Source organism: Oncorhynchus nerka, linkage group LG3 (genome assembly GCF_034236695.1).
Source record: "Oncorhynchus nerka isolate Pitt River linkage group LG3, Oner_Uvic_2.0, whole genome shotgun sequence".
NCBI lineage: Eukaryota > Metazoa > Chordata > Actinopteri > Salmoniformes > Salmonidae > Oncorhynchus > Oncorhynchus nerka.
In genome coordinates, this window is record NC_088398.1 from 11,231,444 (window position 1) to 11,256,438 (window position 24,995).

The 24,995-nt window shown below is 46.3% G+C and overlaps 1 protein-coding gene across 5 annotated transcripts in view; it reads left to right on the top strand.

The window, feature by feature from the left end:
* The window catches only part of LOC115102675 (dual specificity tyrosine-phosphorylation-regulated kinase 1B-like), an 80,503-nt gene that overhangs the window by 52,528 nt on the left and 2,980 nt on the right, over window positions 1-24,995 (top strand). The window contains exons 1-10 of one of the 5 annotated variants that reach the window (XM_065008464.1): window positions 1-1,552; window positions 14,893-15,038; window positions 16,765-16,884; window positions 17,617-17,805; window positions 19,434-19,581; window positions 20,073-20,359; window positions 21,488-21,634; window positions 21,716-21,877; window positions 23,071-23,389; window positions 24,813-24,916. The exon at window positions 1-1,552 is cut by the window's left edge and continues 646 nt beyond it. In XM_065008464.1, the coding sequence (XP_064864536.1) occupies window positions 1,408-1,552; window positions 14,893-15,038; window positions 16,765-16,884; window positions 17,617-17,805; window positions 19,434-19,581; window positions 20,073-20,359; window positions 21,488-21,634; window positions 21,716-21,877; window positions 23,071-23,389; window positions 24,813-24,916 (1,767 nt within the window). In that variant the 5' untranslated portion in view covers window positions 1-1,407. The remainder of the gene's footprint in view (window positions 1,553-14,892; window positions 15,039-16,764; window positions 16,885-17,616; window positions 17,806-19,433; window positions 19,582-20,072; window positions 20,360-21,487; window positions 21,635-21,715; window positions 21,878-23,070; window positions 23,390-24,812; window positions 24,917-24,995) is intronic. The other 4 variants (XM_029622863.2, XM_065008465.1, XM_065008466.1 and 1 more) reach the window with 4 other exon arrangements.

Below are 24,995 nucleotides of genomic sequence, written 5' to 3' on the forward strand. Positions count from 1 at the left end.
GCGTCTCTGGCACATCAAATCAAAATTGAATATTCACTTTTTTTATCATCAAGAGATTCGCATTGACTCTACCTAGATCAGAGGCTTTGGAATAGAGAGCAAGAAACTGAAACTGACACTAAAAACGGTTTTTACTTGTGTTGTGCCTTGGAATACACTTACTTGCACATGAGCACTTTGCTTTGTCATATTTATTTTTGCATGCACGTGTTTATTTCTTCTTCCTGCACACGATAACATTTTTCACAAGCTAAAGGTTGTTGTCACTCGTGTTTTTAGTTCCGTGTCCCTCTCCTCCCACCTCTCGACCTGGCAGCGCTTATTAAGGGCACCAGTTAACTGTGGACTTCGCTAGTTCCTTCAAGGGGGAAGGGTAGATTTTCATGTTTGTGCATCTGGTGGAGGAGACAAAGACAAAAAGCTTTTACTGTGGATGATTTATCTCTCTGAACTGTACCTGTTGTGTCACTGGATTAAACCACCAGGTTGAAGTCTGGGAAAGAAAACAGCACAGATGTTTTGGATTGCTTTCACCTGTTTGTTTTTTGACTGATTAGTTCACAATAGGATACTTACACGTAATCTAAGAGGCCAAGGCTATTTTTAGAGTGATGGGGTAAATGGTGGTAGTTGGAAATTGAGACCCCCACACTCAGCTCACCAACACTTCCAGCTTTAGCTCTGGTTCCATTGTCAGCTGCTGAATTATCAAAACTGGAAATTCGAGTGGGGGTCCTGTCTCAGTCAAGCTCCCAGATATACATCTCACCCTGCTCAACTTCTTTTTATCTTTGACTGGAATTAAACTTTTTTTTCAGCACGGAACAAGGAACAATGCATGAGAAACTGCACTTATAAGAAGCAAACTTGAGTAACCAAATATTTTCTTCCCCATATACACAGAGAAGCACATATATATATATATATATTAAATAAGAAATAGCTATGAATTATATAAGAATATGTAGTTTAAATAATTATATTATATTTTTACGTCAGAAATAAGTATTGTTGCCTGAAACCCAGTTCATTGCCTTAGAGAAACATAGTAATAAAGAATACAGAGGAAAGACGACGTGGAACTTTTTGGGAAACAAGTTAATGGTGCCTTTTTAGTTTCGTTGGTTCCTAATGTCTCCACCACTTCAGGATTGAATTGTTGACAAAGAAATATTTTTGTGTGAAACCCTTATATACCTGCCTTTCCGGTTCAAACCTGAGTTTTATTGTTGTTGGATGTATATTGCTGGATTGCAGAGATTTCTGAAGAGTTCTGAGCCGAGGATTACCCCTTCACTCTACACTTGATGCATCCTCATAGTTTTCTAAAGTAATTTTTGGAATCCCCAAATTATAAACTTTGACTTGATTTCTGGGATACAGCAGCCCAACACACAAGAGTTTCAGATGGTGATCACTTCGTCAGTGGAGGAGAAGCCACAGCCTTCTAACAGAATGGTCGCAAACTTGCCGACCGACTCCTGGATCAACAACCCAGAACAAAGTCGCTATTTACCAACTCAGTCACACCTACTCCGGAAACCGACAAAAAGTTAGTACAAATATTGTTGGTTTGTGAATGAGTATACACACTCACAGTTGAACAGACAGACACACACTCTCACTCACTCTCTCATTAAGCACGTGTTGTAAACTTTTAGTGGATCAATCTAAGCAAAGATAGTTATTTGTCATACTTGAATAATGAGTGTGGAATTATATGTGGAAAAGTACGTTGTTATTCCATCACCTGTGTAGTTCTCTGTGAGACTCCCTCCTCTCTTCCAAAAGGGTCCCCACCTCTTGTGGGATGTTGTCATGAAACTTTTGTAGCATGTGATATCCTCAATGCTTTTAGTTGAGATATGAGTATTGTGTATCCTTACATGGTCATCCTGTATGACGCAAACTGATAAGACCGATGTTCATTATAGCATGAGTTGGATCAAGATGTGTCTGCCTATGGCACCAACTACCTGGTTTCTCTTGGTTGGTTCAATGCTTGTAAATGTTCAATGTTTTGAGCTGAAGCAGTTTGTGGTCTCGTGACTTGAGGATTGTTCATGCATAGTTTTGACTTGAGCGTTGTTTTTGCGTAGTTGTCACTTGAGCGTTGTTCATGCATAGTGTCTGCGATCTGTGGTGTTGATGACACTGGTGCTTATCATCCTCAAAGTCATGAACAATCACAGAACTGCGTGCCATTGTAATGGTAAAAAAAAAGACAAAAAGAAGCAAGCATTATAGTGATGACGTAATGAGAGAATGGGGGAAAGACCTATCCATTATTTCCATAAGAGTCGGAGGATTAAACTTGAAGCTGCAGAGCTCCATTGGTCGGTGTCCTACTACTGTTCTCATGGATGCATCAAGTACAGTTTTCATCATTGTTGTAGAGCACTTCGGTGGAATAGCGTACACATGTTTTAACGTAGTAGAATGGAACTAATACAGATATTGTAATGTTTTGTTACTGGCATAACAATGATGTAATTACAGACTCAACCTGTTCATATTGTTCTGAGTTCATTTTTGAACTCAGATTGGATAAAAAACATTTTTTAACACCTACCTCGACAATAGCTGTGTTAAACCTTTATGCTCTATCATTTTAAGTTGTTTTAGGTTTATTTTAATAGGGCCGGGGATTCCCAGAAATGCTCATCACAAAAACTCAAGCAAACCCCACCTAGAGAAGTTCCATCTCGGAGACCCTAACCCCCTTTCCCCTTCTCCTTTCCCACAATTGTCTCCAGCCACTTGTTCAAACAATTGTGGGAATAAATTCATTCCCTTTCAAGGGTACCGTTGCCCAGGTGTTACTACTGCAGTCCATTGATCTTTTAGTCCTAGTGTTTCCATGGATGGACACATGCCTTTTATGTTCTGCACAGCTGTGCTCTACTTGTAAGAGTCATGTGGTTCACACTTCAGCGTGTTTTACCATGGCAGCTGGGAAATCCTAGCAAAGCTGGGAGTTCCACTGTGTGTGTGTGTGTGTGAGGTTGCAAAACAACTTTATTGATCTGAGTGTTAAACCTCAAAGCCTGTGATGGGGCACCTCCACCTCCATGTGTCCTATCCTTTTCTAGGGGCCTGATGCATATTGTTTTTAATTATCAGGTTACGTTTGTATCACCTCTGTTGTGGAGATTCCCTTAAAGTTTCACAGGGTTACATAATATTTGACATTTGGGCAATTCACAGTTTATTTTACGAGTATCATGACAGATTTATGTTGTTGCTGTGTAAGTCAAGTGCTTCACGGAATCCCTGCCCCTGGGGAATTGCACATCTTATGTTCTGTCACGTTTCACGGTATCTGACTGTTGTAGATAGATTCTCACTGTCTGGACCTGCTGGATCAATACAGGTCAATCGAAAGCAACACCTGGACCTACAGGTGCAGGGGTTTGAACTACTTTTGAACACCAGGCTTATTGTTGTGTTATTACAAAGGATGTAGCCTGTTTTATTAATGAAAACGATACCTTAGTGTGGTGACATTCAGGCAGTGAACAGCCAGGTCTGTGTTAGTACAGGAAGCAGCTAGTGGAGATGGTGATGCCTATTCAATGGACGGAAGAATACATGTGGAAGTAGAGGGAGAGTTGGGGATGGGGGTAGATGAAGGCATGAATGAATACTGAGTTAGGGAGACAATTGTCCAGTTTTTGTAATGCTCTTCTGTTTATACTTTCATTTGATTATTTATTTGTGTAAGGGTTTCTCATTCTTGTCCAGTTTTGGCATTGGCTCAAGAAGGGAATTCAATTATCCATCAATCGTTTATCCACTTAATGCTCTTTAGATATAAATGACTTAATTGGCCCATTTTTTTTTTTTTTTTTTAAGAAGAGTTTTCAAACAAGCAATCTAAAGCTTCTGTGAGGACGACCACACCAGCCACCATCCCCCACTGATCCCAGTCTGACCAGCTGGTCCAGCATGGTAGCAGGGAAGCACTGACACCGCCATTGGTCAGACAGTCAATCAGTCAGTCATGCACTTTGTTCATGGCTGTGCCCTTGATGCTTGACATTGTAGCACTTATTTTAAGGTCACAGCTTTCCAAGGTGCCATTTATCTCAGGAGTTTCCCATAAAACTTAAGCGAGTTATCGGCATGTGGCTGAGAGGCCAGGAGAGGTTGGGTTGAAAAGTGAAGCACGAGGAGAAGACTTGTTGAATAGCTGATGGGATTCACCTTGTAGACTGCTTAGTGTACAGTAGTTTAATGCAGATTCGCCACCATAAGCCTTAAATTGGATTGCAGCTTGGCTCAGGAAAGGGCTGTCTGTGTCCCTCACTGGCCTGTCGTTCCCATCCCCCTGCTGAGAGACTCCCACTCATGACACAGTGAGCCGCCACTGAAGTGGGCACGGTGTCTGGGGGTTACATTGAAACTTAGCTCACCTACTGTTGTCTGTCATAGCATGGTTGCTAGAAGTATAGTAGATATTAAACAAGGCTTCTGCTTGATCATAAATAAAACTTATCATGCACTGAAATAACTTGACTTGGTGATTACCTAAGTTGGTGGCCATAACATTTTGGCAGTTGGAAAGTTATTTAGTCGCCCCGCCTCCCCTCAACCATAAGTATTTCTCACTGGCCAGACCTCACTCCTAATATTGCTATCTCTATTGGTGGGGGGTAGGGAGATGGTGACACTTCGAGTCCACGTTTACAGCTGAGTGCATAACTTTTATTGTTGCCATTATCACTTCCTAGTAACAGCGATTTAGCAGGCTAATTGTAAATCAACGCACAGCTGTAGTTGTCAATTGTAACTCGAAGCTCCTCTCTGGACTTTAAGAGGTATCAGACTCTGAGACATGAGGGGAAAGTGCAGTCTTTATTCCCACATATCTGGGTGACGTTTCAGCTATATCCCCCTTTAATTTAAGTTATTTTTATCTGAGTATCCAACTGACTCGTTCTCTGCTGCCTATTTCCGTCCTCAGTGTGGTGCGGGCTGAGCGGCCATGTGTAGGTTACTGACTTAGTTTTAGGGCCCTGAGTAACTGGGTAAGTATTTCACTGTTAGTCTACACCTGTTGTTTATGAAGCATGTGACAAATAACATTTGATTTAACTGTCTGAAATATGCTGGAGAGAAATGTAACATGCTTGAGAAAGAGTGCGACTTTCTGTCTGGTTCATTTATTTTCTGTCTGGAAATGTTGAAGATATGATAATAGTTAGGCCTAAGGCCAAAGGTAAAGTCATGGTGGGAGCTTCTTTTCCTGAAGTAGAAGAACAAGAGGGAGAAGATGAGGGCCATATTAGAGCTGGGGAAAGAAAAATAATCTCAGGTTAGGCCCTCTGTTAGTGGAGTTTGGACTGTGAGACTGAAAGCAGCGGTATCTGAAGCAGTCACACAAACACCACGTCCCCACCGCTGCACTTTGCTCCTTCCCCCCCTTCATCTTGTTTGTTTCCTGCGCTAATTTATGGTCTAAAGGTGAAACGTCTCGTCCCCTTGCTTACTGTGGTTGAGTCATGTTTATCCTTCTGACTTTCCAGTAAACAAGATACTGAAGTTATCATTCATTCCCCCTCCAGAATGTGACTGAAGTGATGCAATCGATGCTCTTGATTGCTGCGTTTTTAACAAGATCCCCAGACAGTATTGCCTGTTGGACTGTGTTGTGTTTGGTGTGGTTACAGTTAGTGGCAGGTGCCTGTTACAATGAGCCTGTCCTCCTATAGCTCCTCCCACCAGCCTCCTCTGGTGTAGAGGATGTGGTGGTGGAGTGGTGCTCTATAAGCTGCTGTCCCTTGAGATTGTCCCCCTCTGTGGAATGTGATTCATGTGGAAGTTGGTGTCATGTAGAGGTAAACAAATGCACCATCCAATAAATCAGTCTGGATTGAGTATCATTGTTGTTGTAGCTTAGATGGGAGGAGCTGGTATACAGGGTTAGGGGGGGGGGGACCTCTGCAACGCTCCCAAGTCTGTCAAAATGACCCTTTAGGCTTCACCCCTCCATCTCCCTCAGACTGTAGCTAAGAGGGAAAGTAAGTTTGTTATTTTCTGTGGCTGTGACTTTTAGACTGTGGTGATGAAGCAATAGGGATGTGTGGACTAGAGATTGTTAGGGAGGCGAGTACATAGGCTAAGTGTTTGTGTGTGTGTGTGTGTGGGGGGGGGGGGGGGTTGTTGAGGTGATTTGTGTTGTGGTGGTGTTTCGCTTCACACTAGTTAAATACGTTAAAGGGTAGGAAGCATGAGTTTTTACTCACCAATGTAACACAGTGTGGTCAAAGACATAGTAACTTAGTTGGAGTCATGGTTACCTACAAGTACAAACATAGTTATGTTTTTGGGTTATTACGTATTTATTACCTTATTCCTGGATAGCTTCTAAACTGCCCAGAATGCACTATTTCTCAGTCATTTGGAGGATCTATGCTGTGCTACTGAGTTGGTATGCTTGCTCACTAGCTATCTTAAACTGGTTAATGTTAGCCAGTAGCCATGCTAGCATTTAATTCAATTCCAGACCATGTGTTGGCGGTGGTGACCTACAATCCACCAATCACAGGAAGTATGATGTAAACAAGAAGTAGATGGGGCATGTACGGCAATGGACACGGCAGGCTCTAGTGCCTTCGTCCAGTGGGCTTGTCTGTTCTCTTTTTGTTTTTGCAAACTTTTCGGCATGATCTCTAACGTTAGCTGTCCAGTTAGCTTGCTGGATAAGATAACTACAAATAGCTAACATTCTTTAATAACTGGTTAGATGGCGTTATGTGTTTATAAAACTTTGGTTTACTTTAATGTAGCTATAAGCCAGTTGTTATTAGCAACTGGCTGACTCGTAGTGCTAAGATAACGTTAGCAGGCTAGTTGGTTTAGCAACCTTGCAGGTTGATTTGTAACAATACAGTACATTCATGAAGTATTTGCTTTGCTTCTATCTTGTCTGAAAATGTAATTGAATGCAATAGTCATGAGTGCAAACAATTTGGTTTAATTTTAAGTTATACATTGTGTTATTTTACCACCCCTTCGACCTCCTCTCACCCCCCCCCCCCCCCTTGATGACGCAAGCTTGAAAAGAAAACATGTTATTGTGCAGCAGAAGCAGAGCTCAGTGTGCATGTAGCCTGTACCCGCAGCCCCAGCCGTCCCACATCTCCTGACAGACAACCCCCACCCCCACACACTCTGCACCCCTCCTCTCCCGGCCTCTCCCCTGCTGCGCATCACTCACAGTATCCACGCTGACACAGCCACTTCCATCACTGAAAGCACATAAAACATTTAGCAAGCAAACTCTCCCCTGCTTCTCTCACTCTCTCTCTGACTCTCTCCTCCTCTCTCTGTCTTTTTCTTGTTCTTTCATAAGTAAAATAGGCAGTTTGCGAAGCTGTATGTAAGTTCACACCTCAGTGGTGAGTTGTAAGTCTTCCCCCTCTGCTTCCTCCACCTGAAGAATCAGACTGACCTCTCCTGTTGGCAGGCAGGACTAGATGGATAGCTGCTGCATCTACAGGAGCTGACATGCCCAGGCTGCTGCCCACCAAAGGAGCTTGATCACACTGAGATCGATTAGAGCTGGTCAGTCTAATGAGTTAGTCCAGAGCTGAGGAGAACCTGCAGCCGTCCTAAGATGTGAACAAGGATGAGAACCTTTGGGTCACATTTGAAACTTGTTGGTTAAGGGAGTGGTTTAGATGCTGTAAGTTGCTAAGTTTTTGGCAACGATGCCAAACATGCCCGCCACGATGCCAAACGCTGGGTACTAAGCACATCCTCATCCATACCAGCTCTCTCTCTGTAGTAGAAGTTGTCGAGCCAGAGCCCAGAAAGTACCACGGCCACAAATCGTCCTGTACCAGGGCTGTCGTCGGCCTTCCTCTCCCATTACATTTGGGAGAGGATTTAGTTATATTTGTATGTACTGTGTGAGTGCTCAATTTACCAGTGTCACTGTTTGATGAGAGAGGTTGATCCAGATGGTTGTTATTTATAGCTTTCAGTCTGACTCAGCTTTGGGGGGCTGACTGTCTATAAAGTTCATTGGGGGTGTAGCAGGTGGTGTTGGGGTAGAGGGGTCGGTACGAGGGGGTGACCAGGTATGGGGAAGCTGGCATGGAAACTCTAGTTTGATGACACTGAGAAATTACACCTCATGGGGACTTTTGAGTCTCGTACCTGTTACTTGAAGCGGTAGAGGATTTATCATTGTCTTTTATGCAGTGTTCTGTTTGACACTGTGGCTGGTCTTCAGAGACCTTTTGGGTGGCTGCATGTTGGACCCCTCCTCCCTCTCAACTGGCCCCCACTGTTACACCCAAACACAGACGCTTCCACTCGAGGGACGCACTTAGGTTTCTGTGGATCACTGGGGCGTGTGGGGTGGGACATCACTCCCGCTCCTGTTCTGATGAATAATCTTGTTTCCTCCTCCTCCACTTTGACTCACACTGCCAGACACAGGGATGACATCTCTCACTTCCTGAGAATCCTACCAGCCCCCCTCCGCTCCATTCTTTGCTGCTAGACGTGTTCGGCACAGTCAGTGCGTGGGTGGTCAAGAGGAAATGAGGAAGAGCATTGGCTGCTCTCAAATAAATAAAGCACTCTGTTGCTGCCCGCCAGCCGGCGCTGTGAGCAGGCCAGTGATATGAGGAGGTTTAGCTGGTGTCTGGGCATTGGCAGGTGGAGATTGTCACCAGGAGGACAAGGAGTTTTTCCTGACCTGGACTTAGTTTATAAGCCTAATCTGCAGTCAGTTCACTCCATAGGATGGCTCACACTTCCAGTGAATGCCCAGAACTTCCTCCTTTATCAAACTACTGTGATACTGTGGTCATATGATGATAGGTACTTTCCTCCAGCCTGTCTTCATCCTGTTGGATTGTATCCGAAGCCAAGGTGGTTGTATTTTCAGTCCAGTGATTGACAATGACCAGATGTACAAGCCAGTCATGTCATGACAATGATCTGATGCACCAATCATGTCGGCAGTGCAGGCTGGAAGCGGACATTACCGCTGTGTCCTGATTGGATTGTTGCCCGGCATGTGGAAGCAAGAGTATGATATTTGACCTTTGAGAAGTAGCTAATGGTCCGGGTCAGTACAGTGAGGATCCAGAGCCTTTACACTGAGGGACAACTAGAGAGGTTTCATATGGAGGGACACACAGGTACATTAAGACATAGAATTAACAGATGGAATGTCATATTCATGATGTACAAGCAGCCAGTCTTGCATACACACATTCTGTCTCTCCCTCACTCTCACACCCCCTCTTTCACAGTCTGGGCTTGAAAGCGCCGTGTCAGAGTGCGCAGTATTTGTGTCTCAGCTGTGCCTGTCCCTCAGTGCCAGCGAGCCGGCTGTGCCGGGAAAGAGGAGCATGAGCGTCCGCAGTGACCTGACCTGGCCCAGACACAGTGGGCACCACGAGGGCATGGGCTTAGCTTCCCCTGCCACACTCCCTCGCCCTCGCTGGGTCTGCACCCTGCACGAGGTCAGCTCAGAGACAGTTCTAGAAGAAGATTTAGCTTTTGGAACTTTCTATTGACAGTGGTGCCTTCTCTTGTGAGCACTGACAATGGACAAGCTTAGTCAGGAAAGTAGTCTGGCTGTCGTCAGAGTGACGACAGGGAAAGTGTTCTATTTACTGTTGTTCTAAACACAGAAGTAACTTGTTGGCAGCATTGAGTTGCTGTCTTCAAAGTTCAAGGTGATTTTACCATTCACAGAGAGAGCTCTAACGGTACTGCATTACCTGCCTGTTACCTGGCTCTGTCAGGTGTGCCTGTATGAGAGCTTGGAGATCCTGACCGGGCAGTGGAGAGATAACGGTGGTCCTCCTTGCCCGCGTTGTGGCGGCGAGTGTGTTAATGTGTGTAGTTAGTATGTCAGTGTACCAGCCAGGCATCCACAGTGTCGTTGCATGAGTGGGAGGGTAATGGACACCAGTGACTTGAACAGTGGGAAACCGGTGGCCAAAAAGCTTCCTTCTGCTTTGAAGCATACAGACCTAGCTCTTTACCCACACTCTATCCCTTCCCTCCTTCCATCACCCCCCCCCCCCCCACCACCACTTGCCTTTTGCCCTGTGTCCAACTTTGGCTTGGTGGCACCACTACTCCCGTTACCCTAACAGGGTATAAGAGGGGCCAACACGGACAGGGGCGGGGGGAGGGACGGTGGGTTCAGCTGTTGGCCTTACACCCCCCACAATTTCCTTCCTGTTCCTTAGAGACAGATAGTGGGATGGTCTGTTGCTATGGTGACACACTGATTGTCAGCTGTAGAGGGGTGTGGTGGGATACCTCACGGTCCATGCACAGTTAATTGGTGCAAATGATTACTTCAGACACCCCTGTCTGTATATATTTAACCCAGTCCGATTTGACACTTGCATAAGTGAGGATGAATTCTACCCTGTGCAGTACACCTGTGTGTCTGTATATAGATGGCTGTGTGCCCTTACCTACTATATTTTATTAATATCCAGCCCCATTAGAGACAACATTTGTGTGAGTGCTTTGGCCGGTTGGGTGAGAGAGAAAGAGGTAACAGGCAGAGAGAAATAGAGGAGGAAGAGGGAGGGTGAGAGCGGCATTGTGGGAAGGGTTGCTGATACAGCACAAGCTACCAGGTTTATTTATAGAGACCTCGCCGCCCAGCCCTTGGATACTAGCAGCCAATGAGCAGCCAGAGAGGAAGGGGGTGTCACACTCAGGAAGTTCTCAATGTGTTCACTTCAGCATTTAAAGGCACAGTGTGACATTTCTCAGTGCTCGGCAGATAGCCCTCATAACTATCGTCATATCCCTCCCAACTGAGGCCAGGGCAGAACAAGGCCTCTCATAACAACAGCAGTTTCCGTGCGTTATGAAATTTCTCTTCTGTTTTTTGTAGACCGGTTTTCTACAGTTTTCTTTGCAATTCTGATCCCAGTGCATCTACAGTCTATTACATCTATTACTGTAGCATAAAACCACAACATTGCAGGTGCAGCTGTCCTATTTTGTTTAACCATTTAAACTGTGTTGTATTGTTAACCTCTCACAATGCATGGCCAATGCTGATGGAGATGTATTAAACAGTCTTTGCTGTAGAACATGGTCGTATTGATCTGAAAGGCTGATTAACTGTAACACTGTAAGCTCTGGATACAGGTCTGGTGTGAGTGTGGTTACCTGCTCACAATAATGCGATTATTGTGGATAGTCAGATTAATATAATAGTTTGATTAAACTGTTTACATGCTTTGCAAGAAGAAGGATTTCCATAATAATCCTGTTTACATGGACACATCTGAGGTCAGGCTTCCTGGAAATAAATGTTCTACCACAGCGAGCATATCACATTTAGAGTTTGGACAAAGTTTGTATGTGAAAACGACTTCTAAAACGCATATATTGTTGTTCCAAACACACTTCACTCGGGCTAAAGAGGGAGACCCGCTCTGCTGGTGCTAGCACATGCGCCGATCAAAGACACCGCTGGAATGTCGGTGTTCACATGTCCTAATAATTAAAAAGATTGCTCAGAAAACCGGGTGTTTTAAGATGAGCAGAGTAAGGTGTTTACATGACAATTGCATTATCCGCCGACTGCCATAATCAGTTTAATATTGAAAAATGAGTGTACCGGAGACATACTGTGTGTGTGTTTCAAGTTTTATTAGTCGTATGTACAGGATACACATGATGTACATTGTTCAATAAGGTGCTTACTTGCAGGTTCCTTCTCGACAATGCAACAGCAATAAGAAATATTCTAAATATTTGTGTCTGAGTGTTTCTCTCTGTATCTGTGCTGAGACAGAAAGCAGTTTGAGATGAGTCACGTATGTAATGTTTCCTCCTTCCTTCTCAGCCCGCTCCTGATGTCAGTGTTGGGACTCATCCTATAATAGGAGGGAATGCGTGCAGTCACCCCTCAGGATTGATGGTGCTCAGACGTGCTGTTTTGCACTTTGTTTAAACTACGCCCATTGATCGGCGGGCTATTTCAAGTTGTAATGTGTCGTTGATACATTTCACCCCCGTTATTCCTCACTTTAAAAGCCAGTGATAAAAGCATTGGCTGTGAAATATCTCATCACTTTTATATACCCCCTTTTTTCATATTCTTCTTTCTGCACTTTACCGGAGACATGCAATTCATCTGTTGGTTTTGCAGGACACTAGCAAGGTGGTCAATGTTTTCATCAGCAATTTAGGACGTTGCACTGTAAGGGTTGTGTTGAAAGGGTTTTGCACTATAAGTAACCAAACCATTGAACAGGACATGCTGTTGGTACTGTTCAGCAGTGTAAGGTCATTGGTGCCCCATGTCCTCTTTTTAATCTTCCTCACATCTGGAGGGAAGAACAGAGTTGGGGGATGGACAGACTGTATAAATTAAGGGACATCATTTCCCTGTCTTTTGACATTTGACCGTCAGAATGTGTTATTAACTGGACATTTGAGAGATTTACCGGCCCCATGTGTATTGGATGCATAACCTGATTAGGGCATCCACCCACAGTGCTCAGAATGACAGAATTCACATTTTACATTATGGTAATTCATATTAACCGAACATGCAAATTGAGGATACAACGATGTGCGTCCTTCTTACTGGATTCTGACGTGCACTTTGAAGATGTTAGAATAACTGCACGTTTATTTTTCCTCAGCCAACAAGAAGAGTAACGAGCAGCAACTTCACTAGCCTGTCAATCTACTATCCCCATAGTGTAAAAGTTTACATGTTCTATTGGTCAGCTTGTCGAGAAAGAAATAGCCCATTCCAAACAGACTCTGGGACAGTTGTGGAACGAAAGATCCCAAATTCATACAACCAGTAGGTCTAGGCTACATGAAAATGAGTGATGCAACCGATCAAAACGCTTAGCTTCAAATGTTGATAAAATATTATTTCACATTTTAAGCCCAGCAATGCGCACAAGGTAATAGGCTTCGCGTGAATGTTCGTTCCATAATGCAATTCATGGGAAAACACCGTTAGCAAAGCGTACTGCACATGCGAGTGGTTTCATGTGACAGAGATGGAAATATCTGTTAGAAATGTAGAAAGAGGGATATCTAATGTGCAACAACTAGCGCAGATTGCTAATAGGACTAGTATTGTGCTTTGGCTACTGGACAATGAAAGAAAAGTTGCTATAAATAATTATCTCGAATATGGTCTGATTTTGGCTAGGCTACTTTGAGGCAAGGTAAGACATGCCTCATATGTAGTAAAATGTTAATGTTTCAAACAATTAAGTATACGTTTTCAAAATGCGTACTTTCTCCAGCTCATTGCAAAATGGTGTGTGACACGCTGATGAAGCCTTCTTTTCGTTTCCTATGCATGTTCTGTATGAGACGGTGTCTGACAGATTTTCCACTCTGTATCTGTACGTGTGATAAATATGATACATAACGAATATACTGTATATGCGCCAATTTAATTACACAAAATTATGCAAATTAACCTATAGACCGATAAGTATGACCAGTCAAGTGTATTTCCATCAATGAATAGGCTAAAAATCATTATTTTGCATTGTTTTGGCTGGCGCCAATTTTATTCACCGGCTTTAAAAAAAAATTAAAATAAATCTGCCAAAAGCCGTCTACAGGTTAACGGAAACCCTGGTCTAAACTTAAACTTTTATTCAAACTTTAATCTAGAACAACCAGGATGAACGTCTTGTCTTAAACATTCTACCATCCACAACTAGGTCAAAGTGTAGTCTGACTCCGTATGTGTTTAATGCCAGTGGAATGAGTTTCCAGGCCGGTTTGCTGAGCCACTGGCGGATGTTTTTGGTTTTTGTATAAGCGACCAGCCCCCCTCTAGCAAAGTGAGTGAGAGAGGTCAAAAATTCTGCGGAGGCCAGGGTTTACCCAGGAGCCAGCGGTCCAAACTGCTGTGTCTTGGCATTGGTGGAAATCAGGCTTGAGCGTACAGCACTGTCAATACCACCCTCGACTGCTCTTACCAAGCCTGCTGTGTTCTAGCCATTTTAGCTCGACTGCAGTCAAACTGCAGGCAAAGCAAAGTCTCAAGACTGCAGAGAATCTCAGTCAAGTTGAACCTGCGATTCTGACAGAAAAACAAGCCTGGTGGAACTTAATGAGGAAGCAAAACAGCACACTAAACAGTGACTAGTCATTTTTTTTGGAAGGATGATGCAACAGTCTTGTCACACAGTGGTTTGTCCCATTGAAGCTCTAACCCACATTGTCCATGTTTGCTAGCTACCTTGATGGAATCAGAAGATTTTAGTGCTCACAACATTCAGCAACAAAAATGGTTTGGTTTAGTTCCATCTTCTATATTTTGTGAGAAGCCACCTCTTCTTTTGTCTTTTCATATAAAAGGAGGAGTTGGAGAGAAAGTTCTATTTGGAAATGTCCTGGTTTTGAGGCGTGTCAATGTGGACTACTGACAAAGGTCTCTTATATCTTTCTCTCCATCACACACATGCACAATCTCACTTACAGACAGACACACACACTGGCTTTGTCAGGTTGACCTGCGCTAATGCTGATTCTGCTGAAATGGGACACCCTCTTGCATAGAGATATTTCACTCCACCATTATTTGTGTGGTCTTTCTGGCAGGGAGCTAAATTGCCCTGTGGAGTGGTACCCTACTAAGTAGCCACCCCACCCTCTTGCTCTACATCCTTGATAGGGTGTATGTGTGTGACTTCAAAGAACAGCCAAGAAGGGTGTGTGAGAGAGCACATGTGTGCTTTTCCTCTGCAGTGCAGTGCTCGTGCCCACACCCACGGCAGTGCCAGTGTATGTATGATGAGTTAGGAAGCTTCATGTCGATGTATTGCTTCTAAAAACCTTTCCCTCTCTCTCATCCTTTCTCCCCCTTCCCTCCATCTCTCTGTCTATCCTGCGAAGGTGGAAGCAGCTCAGGATGCAAGCCCCCCTCCTCTACCCTCTGCCAGCCTGCCGCCTTGGGCTTCTCCCCCGCTGAGCCAACCATGTCGAGCCAGCACAGCCACCCCTCCTTCAGCAACATCCACTCCATGGCTGAACAGCAGCAGGTACCCAGCGGCTAACGCCCTCACAGGACACTCCTTAATGCTCTGTTTAGAATAATACTCTGTTTAGGAACAGACCTTTATACTGACGCTATATATATACACACACACACACCCAATGCTAAACACACACACCCTTATACTGACGCTATACACACCCACAACTCATCACGTGCACAGAGGTATTAGCATCACATACTGAATGGACATAATGAGAAGCTACCTACATGTTGGATTGTAATATACATCCACAACCTCAAACACGTCAGCATCACGTACAATACCGGTCAAAAGTTTGGACACACACTCATTCAAAGATTTTTCTTTATTTTTACTATTTTCAGCATTGTAGAACAATAGTGGAAACATCAAACTATGAAATAACACATGGAATCATGTAGTAACCAAAAATGTGTTAAACAAATCAAAATATGTTTGAGATTCTTCAAAGTAGCCACCCTTTGCTTTAATGACCGCTTTGCACACTCTTAGCATTCATTCTCTCAACCAGCTTCATGGGGAATGCTTTTCCAACAGTCTTGAAGGAGTTCCCACATATGCTGAGCACTTGTTGGCTGCTTTTCCTTCACTCTGCGGTCCAACTCATCCCAAATAATTTCAACTGGGTTGAGGTTGGGTGATTGTGGAGGCCAGGTCATCTGATGCAGCACTCCATCACTCTCCTTCTTGGTCAAATAGCCCTTACACAGCCAGGAGGTGTGTTTTGGGTCATTGTCCTGTTGAAAAACAAACAATAGTCCCACTAAGTGCAAACCAGATGGGATGGCGTATCGCTGCAGAATGCTTTGGTAGACATGCTGGTTAATGGTGCCTTGAATTCTAAATAAATCATCAACAGTGTTACCAGCAAAGCAACCCCACACCATCACACTACCTCCTCCATGCTTCACGGTGGGAACCACACATGCGGAGATCATCCGTTCACCTACTCTGCGTCTCACAAAGACACAGCGGTTGAAACCAAAAATCTCAAATTTGGACTCATCAGACCAAATTTGACCTTCATGTCTTAAAGGAATGATGGACTGTCATTTCTCTTTGCTTATTTGAGCTGTTCTTGCCATTTTATGGTCTTGGTCTTTTACCAAATAGGGCTATCTTCTGTATACCACCCCTACCTTGTCACAACACAACTGATTGGCTCAAACGCATAATGAAGGAAGGAAATTCCATTATGAACTTTTAACAGGGTACACATGTTAATTGAAATGCATTCCAGGTGAGTACCTCATGAAGCTGGTTGAGAGAATGCCAAGAGTGTGCAAAGCTGTCATCAAGGCAAAGGGTGGCTACTTTGAAGAATCTCAAATATAAAATATATTTTGATTTGTTGAACACTTTTTTTGGTTACTATATGATTCCATATGTGTTATTTCATAGTTTGTATGTCTTCACTATTATTCTACAATGTAAAAAATAAAGAAAATCCCTTGAATGAGTTGGTGTGTCCAAACTTTGACTGGTACTGTACTCTATTGACAAGCAACTACAACCACCATCACTGATAGACTGTTCTGTCGCTAAGCAACAGTGTTGCCTGTATACATAGGTTAACTCAAACATCCACAGTTATGTCATTGGAAGTTACTCCTTCCACTCACATTGTATAGTGACCTTTATTTGCTTTAGTTCTAATTACCGCTAGTTAGAATACTGCAGGGTTGTCTTGGCCAGTTTTGGGGCTCCCCTCACCACCTGTCCCTTCCAGGTGCTGTCTGATGCGACCATACTGCAGAGGAGGATCCCCCCAAGTTTTAGAGATCCCGCCAGCGCACCGCTGAGAAAACTCTCTGTCGATCTGATCAAGACTTACAAGCACATCAATGAGGTGAGTGGAGTGTGTGTGTCAGCCAGCCATCAGGTCCTACAGGACTCTGCTGCTGCTGTTAGGTAATGTTTCCTGGAGATCATGACTCCTGCAGGAAACATCACCTCACAGCTTATCCAGTTCGCGGGTGGTTTGAGTAAAATAGATATGTTTTTATTTGTATTTATTTTTTCAATATTTTTGTGGGGAGGACTCAATATACTTTCAAATGAAAAACAAACAAATCAATACTGTGTAGAAATGATATGACCTACATTCATATCGTTTCTTGACTGTCCAGCTCGCTTATCGCTTAAATAAAAGCTAGCAAGTCAGGGAACATCAGAATTCCCAAAACGATCGATATAGGAATTTTCTTTGCAAAATGGATGGCGAGGAAGTATAACCAATTTTCAGTGCGGCCCAGGGCAAAATTTGTTTTACACCCCTTGTATAAACATTAGATGTACGGTTGCAAATTTCTGGTTGCTTTCCCAAATGTTGCTGGTTTTCCAGAAATCCTGGTTGGAAAGTTACCAGAGTTTTGCAACCCTAGGTATATGTAACCACATTAGCATAAACTGATGTACTAGTGAAGGATATCAGTTTTATCATTGGTTTGGTCCGCCGAGATCTATCCAAACAGTAGTGTGGCAAAATAAGAAACATTAGTGACTTACCCCTCTTTCTCTTTTCCCGCCCGTCCCTTCCTCTCTCCATTTCCTCTCTCAATCTCCTCTCCTCTGTGTCCAGGTGTACTACACGAAGAAGAAGCGGCGTGCCCAGCAGGTGCCCCCGGAGGACTCGAGCACTAAGAAGGAGCGGAAGGTGTACAATGATGGCTACGACGACGACAACTACGACTACATCGTCAAGAACGGAGAGAAGTGGCTGGACCGCTACGAGATTGACTCGCTCATCGGCAAGGGCTCCTTCGGGCAGGTCAGTGGACATGGGGGACAGACGGTATAGAGAGGGCAGGTCAGTGGGGAGAGGGTATAGGGGAGGATAGGTCAGGGGGTAGGGGGAGGATAGGTCAGGGGGTGTGGGGAGGATAGGTCAGGAGGTAGGGGAGGATAGGTCAGGGGTGTGGGGAGGATAGGTCAGGAGGTAGGGGGAGGATAGGTCAGGGGGTGTGGGGAGGATAGGTCAGGAGGTAGGGGGAGGATAGGTCAGGAGGTAGGGGGAGGATAGGTCAGGGGTGTGGGGAGGATAGGTCAGGGGTGGGGAGGATAGGTCAGGGGGTGTGGGGAGGATAGGTCAGGAGGTAGGGGGGAGGATAGGTCAGGGGGTGTGGGGGAGGATAGGTCAGGAGGTGGGGGAGGATAGGTCAGGGGTGTGGGGAGGATAGGTCAGGAGGTAGGGGGGAGGATAGGTCAGGGGTGTGGGGAGGATAGGTCAGGAGGTAGGGGGAGGATATGTCAGGGGGTGTGGGGAGGATAGGTCAGGGGGTGGGGAGGATAGGTCAGGAGGTAGGGGGAGGATAGGTCAGGGTGGAGGATAGGTCAGGGGTGTGGGGAGGATAGGTCAGGGGGTGTGGGGAGGATAGGTCAGGGGGTGGGGGAGGATAGGTCAGGGTGGAGGATAAGTCAGGGGGTGTGGGGAGGATAGGTTAGGGTGGAGGATAGGTCAGGGGGTGTGGGGAGGATAGGTCAGGGGTGGGGGGAGGATAGGTCAGGCTGTGTGGGGAGGGTAGGTCAGGTGGAGGATAGGTTCGGGGTGGGGGAGGATAGGTCAGGGGTGTGGGGGGAGGATAGGTCAGGAGGTAGGGGGAGGATAGGTCAGGGGTGTGGGGAGGATAGGTCAGGAGGTAGGGGGAGGATAGGTCAGGGGTGTGGGGAGGATAGGTCAGGGGGCGTGGGAAGGATAGGTCAGGAGGTAGGGGGAGGATAGGTCAGGGGGTGGGGAGGATAGGTCAGGGGTGTGGGGAGGATAGGTCAGGGAGGTAGGGGGAGGATAGGTCAGGGGGTGTGGGGAGGATAGGTCAGGAGGTAGGGGAGGATAGGTCAGGAGGTAGGGGGAGGAGGGGTGGGGAGGGTCAGGGTGGAGGATAGGTCAGGGGTGTGGGGAGGATAGGTGGAGGAGGGGGTGTGGGGAGGATAGGTCAGGGGGTGGGGAGGATAGGTCAGGGGGTGGGGAGGATAGGTCAGGGGAGGGGGGTGGGGAGGATAGGTCAGGGGTGTGGGAGGATAGGTCAGGGGTGTGGGAGGATAGGTCAGGGGGTGGGGGAGGATAGGTCAGGGTGGAGGATAAGTCAGGGGTGGGGGGAGGATGGAGGGTTAGGGTGGAGGATAGGTCAGGGGGTGGGGAGGATAGGTCAGGGTGTGGGGGGAGGAGGGAGAAAGAAGAGGATGGAAGAAAAGAGAGGAGAAACACTCAAAGTTTAAGGTGAAGAGTTGCATGGAGTGAATGAAGTATGTCTACAGACGCGAGGAGAATAAATGGGTAAGAGGAAAGAGGAGGGATAATGACTATTTTTTGTTTGGTGAAGGAGCTTTGGCCCCTACCACCTGCAAATGCTACAATCAACATGGCTGCCTGTCTGACCTGTGACCTTTGCCATCCCGCAGGTGGTGAAAGCCTATGACCACCACGAGCAGGAGTGGGTGGCCATCAAGATCATCAAGAACAAGAAAGCCTTCCTGAACCAGGCCCAGATAGAGCTGCGACTGCTGGAGCTCATGAACAAACACGACACCGAGATGAAGTACTACATAGGTGAGGACACACACACACACACAGCTTTAAGCCCCACTTACGATCTAACACTATTGCATTATTGCATGTATACCATCTACTAAAATTAATTGATACTGTGCCTCTTTGACGTCACATGCAACCTGCTCCACATTTAACGTCTCAATTGAAATATAGACCAATGCCCTACTTCTCATATATCCCTATGTATAAGTATCATGCTACATATATATCAATCCAGTAGCCTTTGCAATGATAAACCTGTCACAGAATCACCTCTACCTCACTAAGCTCCTATAGCGCTGAGCGAGATGATTGACACACAATAATATAATAATAGATGGCGTTTATATGGTTTTCCATGTGGTCAAAGCACCTTGCTCTCCACTCCAAGGGCACACTGTCACTCTGGAAGTCACCTCAACCACTACCCATGTAGAGCAGAGCACCCAGATAGGTTACTGCAGTATACTGCTTCCCCTACTAACCTCTTCCCTCCTCTCCCCCTCTAGTCCACCTGAAGAGGCACTTCATGTTCCGGAACCACCTGTGCCTGGTGTTCGAGCTTCTCTCCTACAACCTGTACGACCTCCTGCGCAACACCAACTTCCGCGGCGTCTCTCTCAACCTGACCAGAAAGTTTGCCCAGCAGCTGTGCACGGCGCTGCTGTTCCTGGCCACGCCCGAGCTTAGCATCATCCACTGCGACCTCAAGCCCGAGAACATCCTGCTGTGCAACCCCAAGCGCAGCGCCATCAAGATCGTGGACTTTGGCAGCTCTTGTCAACTAGGCCAGAGGGTGAGGAGACTAGCTGACTAACCAAGCACAGAGATATAGAAGACCCTAATGAACCAAATGCATGTGCTGGGTGGGGGTCAGGCGAGGGGTGTTGAGGATAGAACACCATTGGGTTAGGAGAGAGGGAGAAGCAAGGGGAGGGAGGACTACACCTTACCAAGAACATCAATATACACAGTCTACTCCTGAAATCAGTGCATTGCAGTTCACCACTCCCAATGGATCCTTTGTGAATTTTTCTGGGTATCTGCGTGCTTCTGTGTATTATATTTAAGATCGACCTAAACCAATGCATGCATCAGCAGTCGACTGTGGTTTAATATAGTAGGCCCTTAATGCATGCTATATCCCCTCTGGGGGGTTGTTGGGTGGAGAAGAAAATCAGAGCAGGGAGGAGGGAGCTATTGGGGGGGATAGAGACGCAGGGGAAGGGAGGGAATGGTAGAGGTAGAATGAATAAGAGACAGCTTTTTGTAAACCAGATAAACGTTCAATGTATACTAACCTTTTGTAAAAATGTATAATTTGTGTGCTAATGCCTCTGGATATCTCAGGAAGAGGGAGAAGAGAAGGGTGGGGTAGATGGAAGGATGGATGGAGGAGGGACAGAGCAGGAATAGCCCACAGATGATTCCATCTCTCCCGTTTCAAAAGAGAATGAGCTCAGTTTTCTGCAGAGGGTAAATAGACATGGAGAGGGAAGCTATGGAGGGAGGCCGTTGCCAGGTTGAATAGGAACTGGCATTCACAGCACGTCTTTGAGGACTCTTGGGAAGATGAGGAAATGGGCCTCACTACAGTACTCAAATATAGAATCCCAGCGGCTCTGCTGCACCCAGTTTAGATATTTCTACTCAGTTTGGCCTGCCCCGTGTGGATAAACGGTGTCACTGCACCTCTTCCACCACCATCCTGTCTCCCTCCACCAGTGAGTGTGCTCTAATTTAGATTAGAAATGTTATTAAAGGGCCACAGCTCTGTTCTGCTGTAACCAACATACTGGAGCTAATACCTCTATCTTTTCTCATCACATTTTCTCCCCTCGTCTCTCTCTTCTTTTTTTTCCCCAACCTATTTTTGTTTCTTATATCACCTCATTCTGTCCCTCCGTCCTCTTCTCCACCACAGATCTACCAGTACATCCAGAGTCGGTTCTACAGATCTCCGGAGGTGTTGCTGGGCATGCCCTACGACCTGGCCATTGACATGTGGTCCCTGGGCTGCATCCTGGTGGAGATGCACACGGGAGAACCCCTCTTCAGCGGCTCCAACGAGGTAGGTTGTGAGAACACACACAGCATTGGGCGTTGATGCCAAATCTGCCCCTGACCTGTCCTGTTGTTTCTCTCTCTCCAGGTGGATCAGATGAATAAGATAGTGGAGGTGCTGGGCGTCCCTCCCAACCACATGCTGGATCAGGCTCCCAAAGCACGGAAGTACTTTGACAAGCTGTCCGACGGTCTGTGGACCGTCAAGAAGAACAAGGACATAAAGAAGGTACTTTACCCCTCGGCCTCCGTGAGTAAAACTCTGCTCTTACTTAATCTTCTCATCTCATCTCCGAACCACATCCCTCCTGTCACTCACAACGCAGTAGGTTCAAGTTCTCCTGTCACTCACAACGCAGTAGGTTCAAGTTCCCCGGTCACACTACAGATCTTGAATCAGATTACCTTGCTCTTACCCCCAAACCTAAACTTAACTGCTAGGGGGATTGAAAGATATTTGACCCAAGTGTCCGTGGTTAGAGGCAAATTCTCAACGAACCTACTTGTATTAACCATTCACCCGTAGATAGAGAAAGAGAGATGGGTAGAAAACCGAGGTGGAGAAGGAAGGGGAGGAGGGTTAGCTTGATATTGGAAAGTAGTTTGTGCAGAAGAGGTGTTTTCTCCCTTTTCTCATTTCTAACCTAAACTCCCACTCTTAGGAAGGAGATCTGAGTCCTCAGCATCTTCCTCCAGTCATCATCATCTAAACCGTAAAACCCCTCGTCATATAAGCTTTCTCTAATTGTCTAAAAAGGTGGTCCTTATCGTTCCATTATTGTGTGTATCAGAAGCATTACATAGCCCTTAATAAGAGAGGGATGAGGTGAAGGAGCAGCGGAGGCTGGTGGAAGGTGGAGGTTGAACAAAGGGAGAGGCCTGGGTTACGTTGGAGGTGAGAGAAAGAGGGGGAGAAAGGTTTGGATCAGAGGTTAATTAACTTAGTCCAAAATGGATTGGAGATGGTGGGGGGGGATCAGCCATCTCACCCCAGAGGCAGGCACACCTGGGTGGGTGTGTGAGCACGGGTTTACACCTATGGGTGTTGGCATGTATTTTCACTAGACGATTAGGAGTTAAGTGAATGATATAGTGCAGGATAAGACAACTTATTGTTAGTTTTAGGACTAATGCACCTGAGCTGATGGTCTTTAGACCGGAGAGCATGTAAGGATACATGTTGGTCTCATTCATTCCAGCTTCTCATCACTGGCTTGGTGTTATGTGAATAATGTAGGCCTAATAGTGAGTCTATCCATTCATAATATGCATTCTACTGACCATCAACCATTTCACCGTCATAACAATATGCATGTGTGAAATTCAACCAGTCGCTAAAACTGCCTCGAAGAAAATGAGAATTCAACAGTGTTTCTCTGCACCTCCCCGCATCCATATTCTCCATTCTCCCCCTTCTCTCACTCCCTCTATCTCCCTATTCAGGAGTACAAGCCTCCTGCGACGCGGCGGCTCCATGAGATCTTGGGGGTGGAGACTGGGGGTCCTGGCGGGAGGCGGGGCGGAGAGCAGGGGCACGCTCCCTGCGATTACCTGAAGTTCAAGGACCTGATCCTGCGCATGCTGGACTATGACCCCAAGACACGCATCACGCCCTTCTATGCGCTGCAGCACAACTTCTTCAAGAAGACGACGGACGAGGGCACTAACACCAGCAGTTCCACCTCCACCAGCCCGGCCATGGACCACAGCCACTCCACCTCCACCACCAGCTCCGTCTCCAGCTCCGGTACGGGACACAGCAGTTAGTATACAGTATACCCTTACCATAAGTCACAGTCCACTGCATGGGGAAACATCTGCAGAGGTCAAACTTCAAAAGAGCAAACTAAACATGGGCAGCTTGTTTGATACCATATTTCCCCCAGATAATTCTCCCCTATGTTTGTAAAAAACACCAAGATTCCTTAGATTGAGAGCTATTGAAAGTCCATTGAAAACGTGTTGGTTAGTACAGTACTGTAAAGGATCTTGTCTGGGAGATCCCTCCCACCTACATAGTCTTCGGGGGAACACTGCAGTCTACTGCGTCATAGTGATGGTGGTTCAATGTTACATCTCAGCCAGCCCCTACAGCCCCTCACTCTCTCAACAGCTACACAGTCTCCGTAGAAACAAGCTCCTAGTCACTTCAGCCGCAGCTCAGTCCCTACAGCCTGCAGCACACCGTCACCATAGCAACAGCTCAGCCTCAGTGGCCTCTCCTCTGCCACAGCTACAGCTCCCATTCACCATGGCAACAGCTAGTCATCTTAGCTACAGCACCATGTTCAGCAGCTCAGCAACAGGTTATGGTCCCAGCAGTGATGGACTGTCAGTATGTTGACGTAACACAACTATTGTGTATTCTGACCGACCAAGTGTCTTTTCCCCCTCTCCTCCCTTACTCCCCCTCTACTCCCCCTCCCCTCCTCTACTCTCCCTTCCCTCCCCAACTCTCCCTCTCTCCCTCTCCTTCCCCTACTCTCCCTCTCCTCCTCTCCCCTACTCTCCCTCTCCTCTCCCCTACTCTCCCTCTCCTTCCCTACTCTCCTTCCCTCTCCTCCCCTCCCATACTCTCCCTCTCCTCCCTATTCTCCCTGTCCTCCCCTACTCTCCTGTCCTCCCCTACTCTCCCTGTCCTCCCCTACTCTCCCTCCCCTACTCTCCCTCTCCTACTCTCCCACCCCTCCCTAATCTCCCTCTCCTTCCCCTCTCCTCCCCTACTCCCTCTTCCCCTACTCTCCTTCCCCTCCCCTACTCTCCCTCTCCTCCCTTCCCTCCCTACTCTCCCTCTCCTTCCCCTCTCCTCCTCTCTCTTCCCTCCCTCCCTCTTCCCCTACTCCCTCTCTCTTCCCTACTCCCTCTCTCTTCCCCCCCCTCTCTCTCTCTTCCCCTACTCTCTCTCTCTTCCCCTACTCTCTCTCTCTTCCCCTACTCTCCCTCTCTCTTCCCCTACTCTCCCTCTCTCTTCCCCTACTCTCTCTCTTCCCCTACTCTCTCTCTTCCCCTACTCTCTCTCTTCCCCTACTCTCTCTCTCTTCCCCTACTCCCTCTCTCTTCCCCTACTCCCTCTCTCTTCCCCTACTCCCTCTCTCTTCCCCTACTCTCCCTCTCTCTTCCTCTCCTTCCCCTCTCTTCCCTCTCCTCCCCTACTCCCTCTCTCTTCCCCTACTCCCCCTGTCCAGGTGGATCTAGCGGTTCTTCCAATGACAACCGGAATTACCGGTATAGTAACCGGTACTACAACAGTGCAGTTACTCACTCAGACTACGAGATGCAGAGTCCACAGGTGAGCAGAGGTTTAAACCTGACCTCACTCTGATGTCTCAGATCTCATCACATGGAACAAGAGGTTCTTCCTCTATACA